Source organism: Epinephelus moara, chromosome 14 (genome assembly GCF_006386435.1).
Source record: "Epinephelus moara isolate mb chromosome 14, YSFRI_EMoa_1.0, whole genome shotgun sequence".
In the NCBI taxonomy this organism is placed as follows: Eukaryota; Metazoa; Chordata; class Actinopteri; order Perciformes; family Serranidae; genus Epinephelus; species Epinephelus moara.
The window spans coordinates 6,511,456-6,525,977 of NC_065519.1; the positions used below are offsets into that span (position 1 = coordinate 6,511,456).

Genomic DNA, 14,522 nt, shown 5'->3' on the forward strand with positions numbered 1-14,522 from the left:
TCAGATAAAGAGTCTCTGAGTTGTTTGGGGCCAAGAACAATAACTTCAGTTTTGTCTGAATTTAACATCAGGAAATTGGTGCTCATCCAAGTTTTTATGTCTTTAAGGCAGTTATGGAGTTTAGTTAATTGATTACTTTCTTCTGGCTTCATCGATAAATACAACTGAGTATCATCCGCATAACAATGGAAATTTGAAACCAGTATGAATATAACTAAAAACTAGGCTTCAGATAATCAGTCATTTGATTTACCCCCGGTTTTATACATCTGAAGAACTTAGCAACCAGACCAGGGCTCTAATTGAGACAGGTGTTTATTTGTCAAAATGTATGACCATACCAGGCTATTAAAAGGGATTTGGCCTTAAATTGGGACCAGGCTTTTAAGTGAAGTTTTATGGTGTGTGCAAACAGCACAGGAGCACCAAGACGCTACTTGCTTGGCAGCTCAATTAGGGGTGCATTTAACCTTTTGCGGGTACTTTGAGAATTACGCAGATTTTGTCTTAAGTGGCTGTAAAAACTGTGCAGTCCCTTTATGTATTTGCCCACCAGTGTGCATACTGGGGGGAAACACATCACAACAGCACATTTGATTTTATATTTGCTACCTCTAAAACATTTAGCATCTAGTCTAAGGACACCATTCACTGTTGTGTCAGCTGATGATACCAAATTCCTCTGAAATTTCTCAGAGCTGAGGAAACCAAAATAAATCCAATTATCAATGCAGCATAAAAATCACGACCACATCCAACTTTTTATGACCATTGGAGGGCTTTTTGCAGTCAGCAGCTTGTTTTTGCAGGACATGGCCTGAATTTGGATCTTTGAAACATCTGACAAGTCTTTTTCCTAAACTGCCTCTTAACATGAGTCAGCAACAGATTGTCAGCTCTCATTTTGGAGGTCAGCTGTGAGTGTGACAGTGGAGGACAGAGTGGTGGAGGTGGGGAGCTGTGTGTACATAAATATAGCCTTGAGGACCAAGGTTCACAGCACACAGACAGACAGCAACAGACGGCCACCATCCTCCCCTCCCCTCCCCTTCCCTTCCCTCCACCACCAACACCCACCAAACACACACGATCGGACGTCCAGCCAGCTCTGGGCTCAGTGTTGGATTCAGTGGGGACTCTGCCAATAAACAGAATAGTGGAGATAATTGTTAATCCTATGGTGGTCGTCCACATTAGAGCTCACATTACAACAGTGCCTTTTGTCACATGTGACAGTATTACTCTGTGTCCACTTTGGAAAGTCCTAAATCACTGACATTCAACAGGCAGTGTTAGTAAGCAAAGGTTATTCTGTGGTGCAGACAACCTGATGATAAATTCTTCAGGAGAAAGGTGTTAATTCCTCTCTACTGACTAAATGATACAGTCATGTTATATTATTTATAGGCTAATCTGGGACTTGTAATATGTGTTCAAGGAATTATCTTTTAGGTTTGTTTTCATATTCAGTGTTTCCTCCTCCTCCCATGTGTTACTCTCAGACGTTAATTAAGGTCATGGACTACAAGGTTAAAGATGATTTGCAGTTAAAAGGCCCTATTAATTAGGAAGGAGAATTAAGATGCATGTTGCTGTTATAGATTATTTTTAATGGAAAAAAATAGCTGATACTTAACTGCTGAATATCTCAACACAAGAAGACAGAAACTGAAAATGAGATAACCGGCGGTATACTGCATTTTTTAAGGCTGATACCCACAATGCACATCAAGTATTGCCCTCAAATGTCACTATGGACATTGTATTATCATAAATATAAAATGAAATCTTCAATTTGCAGGCTTTCTAGAGTACAAGAGTTTAAAGACTACTTTTTACTGCAACTACTGCACTAACAATTTCCCTCTGAAAAAAATTAAAGCTTTGTCTTGTCTTGTCTTGTTAAACAAGGATGTTGGGATGTTATTAAATTTGGTAATAAAAGAAAAGGATCAAGATGCGTACAGCCCACATAAACTGTATAAAATAATGGACGTAGCCGCCATGACGTAACCCATTGGTTTGTAGACTCCGGCTGATTCTGGCTGTCAACATCTTGTTTTTTTGTGGCCAGACGTGACTATAGAGGGTCTTTTAGTGCAACCAAATGCTAAACAAGACTTCTGCAGGCGACCAAAATGTTACAATTAATTTACAGTTAGGGTTACCAAATCAACATCGGTGCCGTGATAGCGACTTGCAACACCCACCTGTCACTCAAAGCAACCACGCCCTTTATTATGCATAATTTAGAGCCTTAATAACATGTAAACGTCTAATTTGTCATGAACGAAGAAATTGGCTAAAATTTAAACATGGGTGTCGAAGGGATGGACTCGCTTGTGGAGTCAGCCTCAAGTGGCCATTAGAGCAACTGCGATTTTTGACACTTTAACGTCAGCTTTATTATTTAGCCCTGGAGGTTCCTGCCTGACTGCACAGGATATTTCAGATTTTAGATTTGAAATATAAACATCTCAGTGCCCTCTGATGGACAGTGGAGTCATGGCAACAGTGTACCCCAAAGACCTCAAACATATGGTAGGTAACTTTAACGCTTCAATAAATCATTGTTCCCTCTGTCAGTGGGCTGCATCTAGCAAAATATAACCATGCAAAAATGTGATAAATGGAATATAGTTAGGCCAAAAATCAGGTTAGTAAAGCTCCTTTCCCACTGCACAAAAAAATGCTAACTCCCACTAACATTGGGCTTTTTAATGCAGCGGAAATGGTTTTAATCGACATTGAGTTGTCTTTCCTCTGTGCTGCTGTCTCATATTGTTGTCTGCTGTTTACCTGTTCTCCGGCCTGTCTGTGATGTCGACAATAATTCTGGAAACGGGGTTTAAAGCTATTTACCAAATAATAATCACAATAAATCTGTCATTATAAAACTTGACTCATCATAAAAACTAAATAAATTTCTTACTAGGGTGCCAGTAGTGCCACAGGAAATACATACATACAGTATAATATTGTCCTTAGCCGACTGCAGGCACGGCCACATAGTGTTTGTTGTGTCAGACTATGGGGTCTGTTTTTCAATTCCGTCCTGATTGGTTCAGAATTGGTGCAGAGTGATTTCATTACGGTGCTGCAGCAGTCGCCTTTAATAAATAGTGTGTGTGTATTGCTTGACAGTTATTTATTGTTGCATGACAGAGATCAGAACGATGATTTGTGGCCTTTCAAACGCAAACTGTAAAAGCACAATAATCATCTTTATCTGGAGAAGATTTTCCATGTCCAAAATCTCAGTTTCTCAGAAACTAACAAACAGCCTTGTCTTGAGCTTGGCCACCATGACCTTTAAAGTTTAACTGATTTTAATTGGATGTCACAAGGAGCAAGTTATCCCTCAGCTTAAGCCACATTAACATAAAAAAATCAAAAGCTGCGATTTGGATTTGTCATCTCCCAATTTTCCAAAAAGATTGATTGTGTTTCAGAAAAACGTTGTACACGTCATCAATTTTAGGACATAATTTAACACCAGTGATAAGAAAGTCTCTGTCTTTCTGAGAAAAATGGTTACCAGAATTCTTGTGTAAGCATGGCTAATTTAAAAGGGTACTTTGCTGATTTTCAACCAGCTTTGTATCAAAACAACGTGGGCTGTATGTGCAAATGAACGGTGGTACACTTCCCTCCATCTCACCAACGCCTAGATATCCGTCCTCCGCCCCACAGCTGAACTCCGCTGGATTCCGTAATTTACGACATCTGGGTCTCGGGCTGTTGCTTGAACTGTGGGCTGTGCTTCCGCATTTTCATATTGCCCACCACTCATGCCGCCACTACAGACACAAACAGTATAAAGCAGGGGTGTCAAACTTATTTTAGTTCATAGGTCACATACAGCCCAGTTTGATCTCCATTGTATAATAACCTGTAAATAACAAAGCCTTCAGATTTTACCCTCTCCTTTAGTGTAAATAAGTAACGTTACAAGAAGCTTACATTATTTAGTAATTCATTTTACCTTATATCTTTTTTCTCTGTACTCTTTTCTGTATCCTTTATTATGTTTCATATTTTATTGCTCTGTAAAGCACTTTGAAGTGCCCTTGTGTAAGAAATGTGCTATTACAAATAAAGCTGCCTTGCCATGAAAACGTTAACAATTAATGAACAATCCATTTACTAAACAATACAAGTGAAAATGCCAATGCTATTTTGTTAGCACAGAGGTTGTAGGTTTTCTCCCTCTTGAGTAAAAGTGTCCTTTTTCTTTGTTTTCTCTGGTTCTGTAGCACCACTGTCAAAAGTATTTGTGTCTGTCTACTGCATAGACATCCTAGCTTTATTAAAAGGCCATCATTCCAGCTGTGAAATACATGTCTGCATATGAAATCTGTATCAATAGAACAGGTTTTGTAGCCTCTGTGTAGCTATCACTGTTTTATAGCTGCAACTGTAAACATAAATAACATGAAATGTGTGTTTGCTGTGACAGCGGAGGCCACCATGTATGGTCGTGGATCTGTTCCATGACTTCCGTGATGGCTCCAAACTGTTGGACCTGCTGGAGGTGATGAGCGGCCAGCGCCTTGTGAGTCCCCTCTCAGTTCAACATGCTCTCCAGTCAACAGCCGACAGTTTTGATGACTGACTCTGAGGTTGTGTTTTGCAGAGTCGGGAAAGAGGCAGGGGAATGTTTCAGCACAGGAGCAACATTGAGAAAGCCCTTTCCTTTCTAAAGAAGAAATCGGTAAATGACACACTAAAGGAGCTCACATGCAGTCACCACACATATAGGGAGAACTTTACTACTGACACAAACAAAATCAGGGAGATGATGCAGTTTGGGAACAGATAATAACATTGACGTTGTATTTATAGGTTAAACTGTGATAACTGCTGCCCCATTCACCAAACTGGAAATGTGTGCAACTTGAAAACTGTCCTGTTTTCTCCCCAGATCAAACTAGTCAACATAAACATTCCTGATATTATTGATGGTAAACCGTCCATCATCCTTGGCCTCATATGGACAATCATCCTACAGTACCATGTGAGTTTAATATGCTTACATTTCATAGGTTTTCCTTTTCTTTATTTCTTGTTCTTGTCTGTTAGGGGTCATAATTTCCTGTTGATCTTTCTGTTTTCCTTCTTACCTCACCGAGATAAAACATCATGTTATAAGACGCCAGTTTTTTGAGAATGTTGAACAGTTTTCTCTTATTTTTCTGCACTTTGATCATTTTCAATTTCTTTTTGGATAAAATAATTAGATTTGAGTTGATTTCCTGGTGGCAGTTTTACAGCTGTTATCAACCAACGAGCGGTATAAATTAGTGGAGCGAGGAAACCAATTATAATGCTAAAATTGAGCACATTTATTTAAGCTTAATAACTTTAAAAATTTTGTAAGCAAAAGATGTCCAATGAGATTCTGGTGTCATTTGTGTGATGTTAAGTTTCTTATCCTCTACATCAGAACTGGTCTCCCTTCCCATCCTTTATCTTGCTTGTCCAGTTGTGAAGCTTTTTTCTGTATCTTTACACTTTTTTCGCTGAGATACTGAGTGTCCAAATGTAAATTGTGTGTTGGTGGTTTTCTTAGATTGAGGAATTGGCCAGCGGCCTTTCTTTCGATTCCCGTCAGTCCTCCATGGAGTCTTTGGCCAGTCTGGACTCCCGCTCCACCCTGTCGAGCCGCTCAGCCGGCAGCAGTCCCGTCCCTCCTAGAGGCTCGCCACTACACAACCGATTCAGGGTTTCTGCCAAGAAGGCCCTGCTGCTGTGGGTCCGCGAACAGTGCCACAAGTAAGCACCTGATCAGCTGAATGGTATCAATGAACAAGGATACATTTAAATGTGTTGTGAAGGGTTTATTTAGGGTTACAATGATATCGACTTGTCAAAGCCTTGAAAAACATTAAGTGCTCTGTTGTGGGCCAAGTGAAGGTTGTAAGGAGTGACTGATTCTCACACAGGGACTTCCTGGTAATTTCCAGGTCTGGGCTAAAGATCAAAACCTGATCAGCGCTTTGCTGTCTGAGCTGTAGGTGTTCAGATGCTGCCTGCCAAAACCTGTTAAAACACTTTCCTCAATACATGGGCTTTAAGAGCATTTTGTGTTACATATTTCATTCCTGTCTATATTTATAAACGTGAGATATTATCAAGTTCATGTGCTTCTTGCTGCCATTCTGTATTGTGTTCTCCAGTTAATAAGCCCATAACATAGTTTTGCAAATAAACTTTTGATTGTACATGGAGCACTATCAGTACTACATAGAAATCTTGATACATACATACCTGAAAAGTATTTACCAGGATTTATTTTTTATATTAAACAGTTCAAAGAAATATTCATGTACCCATTTTAAAAGTCTTCCACAAACAAAATAAAGCAACACAACATGGGGCCCCAGCCCAAGGCAAGGCAGTAGTAGCAGAAGTACAAGTTTTGAAAACTAATTTTTAATTAAGATTTTATTATTTTACCTTTATTTTATTGGTCCAAACATTATTGTTTTTTCCTTAAAGTCCTGCACTTAGTTTTAAAATATGTCTTATACTTACTTTGAATACTGTGGGTGGTTTTTCTTTGTCTTTTGTATTGTTGGATTCAGTCTATTTATTGTCCTGTTAATTGTCTTTTTAATCCTTGGTTACATTCATAATTTTAATCTTAGTAGTTAATGGGTTCTGCTTGTTTGTTCTTTATCTTTAACAATTCTGAATCTTTTTAGCAGCAATGATATTCATTGTTGTCTCTGGCTGGTAATATTACATCAGATCCCTCTCACATTTTGTTTTATGAACATCAGCTTTTGCCGTCTAGCAGCGTCTTCAAAGTCCTACAAGCTCGATTAAACAGGTTGAGGAACTCTTTTGTTCGTCAGTCTGTCAAACTACTAAATCAGAGTTTGTTGGCCTCGGTGTACCTGAGTTGAACGCTGATTATAAAAGGGAGCAATTAAATTGCTGGCACTGCATCTACTTTTCGTAATGTCTGATGTGATGTGTAGCATTTGTAGTATTGTTTTGTTTGGTTGGGTAAATGTTGTGTTTTGTATTTTTGTATGTGTATTTATGTGAAACAGTGTATGTCCTGGGACACAAGACAAATTTCAGATAGTATTTTGATAATTAAGTGCAGTCAAATCAAGTATCCAAACAGACACACAGACAGCACATGCAGCATCAATGATCTTTATTATAATAGTAATAAAATGATTTGTGTCCCTCAGAGCTGGCTGTTCAATAAATGTGAAAGACTTCAAAACTAGCTGGAGGAGTGGAGTGGCCTTCCTGGCGATCCAGTACGCTCTGCGGCCGGACCTGGTGGATCTGTCCAAAGCCAGAACCAGAAGCAACAAACAGAACCTGGAGGAGGCCTTCAGCATCGCAGAGAGAGAGCTGAGGATCCCCAGACTGCTGGATCCTGATGGTGAGTCACTCTGCTGTTTTCAGGAAGTATCATAGCAATATTTTAAAATATTATATGCTCGTGACATTAGAAAACATTTGTATGTAGCCTTGGCTGGTGGAGGTCTCAACTTGAGCCTAATTTAATTGTTCCTCACTTGTTAATTTGGTGCTGTTGCTGCAGTACGTTAGCAGATGTCTCACCTTGAGATAACCGTTCATTCAGTCTCGTTCAGTGAGTGTAGCAGCCGGGCTGTTTGGACTAGAGTTTGATTCAGTCGCTTCTCATTTACTCTCAACAGCAAGTGGGAAAAGTGGGGATTTATGAGCATTCAGACATTCAACAGCCTGACCCGGTATATGAAGCCCAGTTCAGACCAAAGATTTGCGATGAGATGAGTTAAAACAGGAAACTACTTGCAAAGCGTCGTTCTGCAACGTTCTAAAAACCTGCTTGTTCACACCAATGCAACCAGATGAGACGGTGTATCATCTCTGTGCAACAACTCTCTGTACTTCTGTTCTGATTTGCACCTTCTCAGGCTTATTTTGTGGCTAAATATAATTTGTAGCTTCTTAAAATATGAACGAGGATAGTGAGATACTGGCTACAGCTGCATTTGTAGTGATGAAACCGTGAAAAAAAGAAACTAAACAAGCAGCAGCAGCAGCAGCGACCCACTGTCCGACACTGGCACACCGTGATGACAGAAACAGAGGGCTCGGCAGGGATGGAGCACCTGCTGCAGCAAGTGGACACACCGTCTTCTGTCATTTTGACTTGACCAGCAGACTTCACTACAAGTCTACTGGCTGTTGAAACAGGTGACGAGCTTGATGTTCTCAAACCAGCCACCGGCGATTTGACCAGTTGAGTTGCAGGTGACGCCATCAGCCAGCTTGAGCCGAGTTCAGACAGTCAGCTCACACTGCTTCAACTTTTCTCTGCAACGTTCTAAAACGGTTTTGTCTCGTTGCGCATCTTTGGTCTGAACTGAGCTTCACGAACATTAAATAGAGTTGTTCAAAAAGTTTAAAACATTTATTTAGCCCATCACTACGTACGTTTGCTGGCCACTGGTCATCCTGTCGGCCCATCGCTGTGAAACTAGAAGCCAGTGTTTTCAAATATGATAAGCTGAGACTGAAATCTAAATGTTTTTGTTTGAAGAACTGTCCATAAAGACTCTCAGTCCATGTCTTACACTCCAAGTGCATGAAATATCAAGACGCTTTCTTTGTATTTTCTTTTTCAATTCCTTGGCAGTTTCTCAAGTTGATGACGATGCAAAAACATTTTGACAGCCCTCTGAGTTTCACAACCCGGACTGACACAGATTGGCCATGTGTCTCACTTGATTGATTTATGAGTTACTAGTCAGTCCTCCACAATCATTTTGCCATAGTTTGACTAAGTTCTGCTGGAAAGCTCTGTTTCAGTCTTTAGTTGACTCTGTAACTCTTCCCTCCACGCCTTTGCGTCTGTAACACACACTCTTTTCCAACTGTGATTCATCTGATTTGTCACTGACATACTTGGGTAGCAGTAATTGAGGTGGTGCCACGTGAATCTTTGTGAATGTAAGTGTAGCTGAGCGCTGCGACGGAGCCATGCCCAGCGAGCCTGAGGGCGAGTGAGATGGCGATCTGACAGTCTGCTGACTCGCCTGCCGTGTGTTTGCTTCACTCTGGTATAAAACCCTCAGTTGTTTCTCTCTGCCTGTTAGTTCATGGGCAGAACTTTTATCAGACGGATGATTTAAAAACAGAGGAGCTACACCTTCATTGTTCAGGTTCCAGCCTTAAACTCCACCTGCTGCAGGAGCTTGCTCATGTGTTAGTCTAAACTTCTGACAATAGTGTGAGAGTGACCATGGAGGAATGTGATGTGGATGCAGATGTGGACGTCCGGGATCCTGATGAGAAGTCCATCATGACCTACGTGGCTCAGTTCCTGCAGTACTCCAAAGACCTGCCGGTGACAGAGGAAGAAATGCAGGTCTGTATCACTGCATGTTTTCTTGATAAATATCAAGCAGCACAGGGCACTGTTTCACTCTGCAGCAGTGTTTGCAGAAAAGTTTTAAAGTGAGTGTAACTAATTTAGGATGTTTTCAGCTGTTAAACTGCAGCAGTCCAGTGTCAACAATTAGGGTGCAGCTGAGCGCTGTCTTATCCGGACCTGCAACAGTAACATTCAACCTATATATCTAAAAACACTTTTATATTTCAACCAGATTTTGCACATTTAAACTAGATATTTAGATTTTTCTGACCTGCAACTCACCAGATCACCTTTGTGGGTTCCTCTTCTTCAACCTGCTTCAATCTTCATGTTTGCAAAAGTCTGATTGATGATTTTGTGCTGCTGCCAAAATCAATATTTGAGCATAACCATGGATATAAACAGTGTGTGGACAAAGGCATGCACATTTTTAGATCTGGTCACTGAAGACTTGTTCTGAAGATAGGAACCAGAGGTAGGGTATTTCACAGTACAACAATAAGTGTATTGTTGTTGACACACTCCACGCCACCTTCTGCTCAGCTTCTGTCAACTCGTGCGCTGCAAACAGTTTGTAAACAACAGGAATCTGCTTTGTAATGTAGTCAGTGTCATGCTTGTTACCTCGGGTGCACTTTCTCTGCCATTTCTTCTGTGCTTATTGGCCAGAATATATACAGAAACAGATAAAGGCATGATAAAATTATATCAGCTTCCAATAAATCAGTGTGGACTTGAATGTTTTTGGATGTTGTATCCAAGTTGTATTTAATTTATCATGAGCATTCATGTATCTTTCCTCTCTAAGTTTTTGTTTGGGATTTTTTCTTTTTTCTTGGCATCCTTTTGTTCACTCTTTCCTCCTTTTGCCTTCTCTCTTTCCTCCCTTCCCTTTTCCCTCCTAGACACAATACCTGACAGTCCCTAAAAGCCCTTCTCCTGTCGACCTGCCTGTTCACTACACTCCTGCTATTTCTGCCTCACCTCTGCGACAGGTACACCTGACAGTCACGATCCACCTCTGTTTCAGTTTTCACCTTTCATCCATCTACTCACCAATCAAAGTACCTAGTAAAGGATTCAGTGACACCTTAAATCATAATTAATATATGCCTTAATCTCTCCATGAAATCACAATTTTTTTTCGGATGGGATTTTCTGCAACCTTTTTAGGTGGTCAGATAATACAGTTTTCACAAAGTAACTGTGGGCTAATCGTAAAATATAAGTCAGAAAATGTATAACTGGATGAATAAACAAAAACAAACCTAGGGTGGTGCATAAAAACCTGCCTGAATCTACTGTATCTGCGTCAGTGCCACACCCCCCTGTCACTGCTTTATGCCTTTAAAAGAGCTGCTGTTTTTCTCCGTTCATGCAAAGTCTTTGGAAACTCTCTGGCTTGCTGCTTGGCAATTGTCAGCCTCTTTACTGCTGTGTCACACGGTGTAAATCAGCCGCACAAAACCCTTACAGCACCCGCAAATAACTTTAGATTCCACTGCTGATGATTATGTCTCATAAAGACACGCCAGGAAAGTTGTTTATTGGGACGGGGCTGCAGCTACTCAAATGAAAAAGTCGGTCTCTAAGAGACAAGATTACCTTTAAATCATATGTTGGTTATAAGCAGGACTGATCATGCAGAATCAAACTAGTTTGCCCTGTTCTCTGGGAACACATCCAAAACCACAGCGAGGGTGTGTTTCTCTGCCTCCCATGAGATGAATAAAACACTCATGGGGTGACTGTGTTGTGCAGCTACTCCTTCACTCCACTGACATTCTTGTTGGTAAAGCCTGCCGCAGACCTCATGACAGATCAGTCACAGTGGACGTGACACCTGTCGGCTCTGGTGTTTGACAAGATGTCAGCATGTTCGCATGTGGCTGCTGTAGACATTTGAGATTTTAATCTACTTTGTGTGTTGGTTCTTTACCCCCCAAGAGGTGTTCATTTTCAAATTTGGGACTAATCCTGCAGCGATTGTGCAAGATACATTTTAGGGTGGAGGGCACAGAGTCTGGAAAACAATCTGCAAAAATAGGAGTGTGTTGAAATTTTTGAAACACAGCTGAAAATGCATTTGAAAATAGAAGCTCTTACTCTGCATATAATGCACAAAATTGTAACAAATAAACCTTGATGCTACTACACATTGAATTCTTTATACGTTTCATTAAAGAATATCCAACTATGTCCTCACACAACCCCATTTACAGCTTTATATGAGGTGGCTGCTCTACATGTTTCCATTTTCTTACAAGTAAAATAAGGACCCAACTGTTTTGCCAGATCATACCTCTGTATGGGCTTGGTACTCTGCTCTGCACAGGCTTGCTTGACGCACAGAACATTTTGGCACACCAGCTGCCATTATGTTTTGTGTAAAGCATCTCATGACTGGTGCCTTGTGGGAAAGCTTTTTGATTCCATGGTTTGGTTTATTGCCTAATAAATAGAACCTTGTTTACAAAATTGTAACACAGTTGTATATGAGCACTAGATAGACGAGAACTGCTCTTTAACTGCAGTCAGTAATGTCTTTTAAAGGGACAGTTCACCCCAAAATCAATAATGCATATTTTTCCTCTTACCTGTAGTGCTATTTATCAGTCTAGATTGTTTTGCTGTGAGTTGCAGAGTGTTGGAGATATCAGCCATAGAGATGTCTGCTTCTCTCTAATATAATGGGACTAGATGGCACTCAGCTTGTGGTGCTCAAAGTGCTAAAAAAAAATACGTTTAAAGAACTTAACAGCAGTGTTTCTTTCCAGAAATCATGACCTGGTTACACAAGATAATCCACAGACCTTGTTGTGAGCATTTTCATGTAGGAACTATTTTCTCTGTTGCCAGGCAACACCTGATCAGAAGGCACAGGAAGTGACGTGCTGGCTGGTTCAGGCCTATGACGAGCTGCTGGAGGGATGGGACTCCACAGAGGGAGAGAGCTACTCAGAGAGATACCATGTATGTTTCCAGCTACTTCCTATCGAGATACATTAAGGAAATATTGTAGAATTTTAAAGTATCACGCATCATTGTCTTATTAACTGTAGTACGTTCATATTGTGTCATTAATATTATTGTTTATCACCAAGTGGCACTAAAAATTACATTTTTTTCATCCCTCAGGTGATTCAGACCTTTCTGGTGTCCTTTAATGAGCAGCGGCGTCCCATCATGCCTTTACTGACAGCGATGAGACGGACCCCGAAACTGAGCGATGAGCAGCGGGCTCTCAGAGACGCGTGGGACAACCTTACTGAAAAGGTCAATTTCACTCAAATCTGTCATCCTGTCCAAACCTTAAAAACCTTATACTGAATATATCTGATATTATATTTATGTACAGTACATTCAGGACAAATGTATGTGTGTGTGTGTGTGTATTTTAACCTTTTTTATTGTGTTTTTTGGATAGTTTTGGCAGTTTTAAGCATTATTTTTTTATTGTGAAATATATATTTGAAAAATACATACATTTAAGACAAATATATACATATACACATTTTGTCTTTGTATAAGTCTGTATGTAAATATTTGAAAAAAGAAAAAACATGTAATATTTTTTGTTACATTATATATAATATATATTTGATATGTTCTTATCTTGATATTTTCATGTTTTTCTTTAATGGAGCCTTGCTGCGTAAGTATTTCACATGATTGTACTTGTATAACTGCAGTGACAGTAAACATCTTGAATCTTGAATTTTGAATATAAAAACATACTATGGACCAGCAACCTCAAAAATATTGATAGCTTAATCCTTATTGTGGCAACTGCTCTGTGTATGCAGCTCCGCAGAAGTCAGTATACATGTACCTCTCTACTCTATAGTCTTCTCCCACACTGAACTCGTTTCTGTGTGCAGTTTAATTTGAAAGACACTGAATTTACATGTCAAAAAATGGGCTTCTTTGTCTCTGTCTTATCATTTAGCTACGTGAATACAAAGTGGAGTTAGATAAGAGTCTTCCAGCACCCTTGAACACGGTGGCTCGCTGGCTGCTGAAAACGGAGAAGGCCCTGGCCGAGGAGGAGGGTGACCCACAGGACCACGGCCGAGCTGCTGACGATGCCAGGGAGAAACAAGAGCTCCTCAAAGTAAATATTTACTGCATCCAACTCTTCAACTATACGACTTTAGGAAGTGAAATAAACAACAATGCTGACTTAGTAAGCCCAGGTACCTCAGGCAGGGTTTTCCACATTTAATATATAAATAACTTCTGCAGAATAGCCCCTTTATTCTGAGTGTTCAGTTGTTAGTTCACTGTTCAGGAAAATATTATACAAATATCAAACAAACTGGCATATAAGCCAGTTCCTGGAACACATTTGTTTGTTGGGATAATGTGGAAACCCTTACCTCATTTCTGAGGCATTAAAACATGGACCTTGACGAGCAGAAATGATGAATCTATTTTATATTTAAACAGAAATATGCATGTGAATGTGCTCACTGGTCAATGTTGCTGTAGGTCTGCCTGGAGGAGATGCCGCAGCATGTGAAGACCTTCCAGTCCTTCCAAAACTTGGACGAGTATGGAAACGTGATGGTTCCTACTGACAAGATGGATGAACTAAAGAGGAGGTGAGAGCACTTTACCAGGTGGTCTGTGTGCTCATGTATGAAATCATGTGTACTGCCCAGACGGTACTAGAATTGATTGATCTGTTTAAGTTTGGTATTTTTCAACCTGGACTCTATTTTCCCTTGTTTTTGTGTCTGTGTGACCAATGGGAACAAGATTTTTAAAACTTGTCCAGTATTGAGTAGGAGGGCAGGAGCCAGCTGCAGTGATACAAGCTGTAGTGTATCCACTTGGGACATGTTTGCACCATCAATTTGCTTCCACTAACACTGGTTGTTAACACTGACACACTCGGACCATTATTCTAAGTGTCTGACAACATTATGGAAAGGATCCCTGCAGAGAAAGACCTTTGTGTTAAAGACTAAGATCATTTTTGTTTAACCAGAAACAGCCTCAAAGTGGTCTGGTCTGCTAAGTAAAAAAGCCCAACGTCCAGGCTAAAGGGAGCTCTCTCTCCCCACAGACACAGCTCCACAGCTGCCTGAAGCGCCTCATTTGCATTCCTGCCTGTATTTCTGTAACG

The 14,522-nt window shown here is 40.3% G+C and overlaps 1 protein-coding gene across 10 annotated transcripts in view; it reads left to right on the forward strand.

Annotated features, from left to right (window-relative positions):
* The window catches only part of syne2b (spectrin repeat containing, nuclear envelope 2b), a 198,402-nt gene that overhangs the window by 26,600 nt on the left and 157,280 nt on the right, over nt 1-14,522 (forward strand). For all 10 annotated transcript variants that reach the window (XM_050062363.1, XM_050062368.1, XM_050062364.1 and 7 more), the window contains exons 4-14: nt 4,460-4,555; nt 4,637-4,714; nt 4,925-5,017; nt 5,573-5,775; nt 7,209-7,408; nt 9,285-9,385; nt 10,297-10,386; nt 12,251-12,364; nt 12,530-12,667; nt 13,341-13,505; nt 13,883-13,995. In XM_050062363.1, the coding sequence (XP_049918320.1) occupies nt 4,460-4,555; nt 4,637-4,714; nt 4,925-5,017; nt 5,573-5,775; nt 7,209-7,408; nt 9,285-9,385; nt 10,297-10,386; nt 12,251-12,364; nt 12,530-12,667; nt 13,341-13,505; nt 13,883-13,995 (1,391 nt within the window). The remainder of the gene's footprint in view (nt 1-4,459; nt 4,556-4,636; nt 4,715-4,924; nt 5,018-5,572; nt 5,776-7,208; nt 7,409-9,284; nt 9,386-10,296; nt 10,387-12,250; nt 12,365-12,529; nt 12,668-13,340; nt 13,506-13,882; nt 13,996-14,522) is intronic.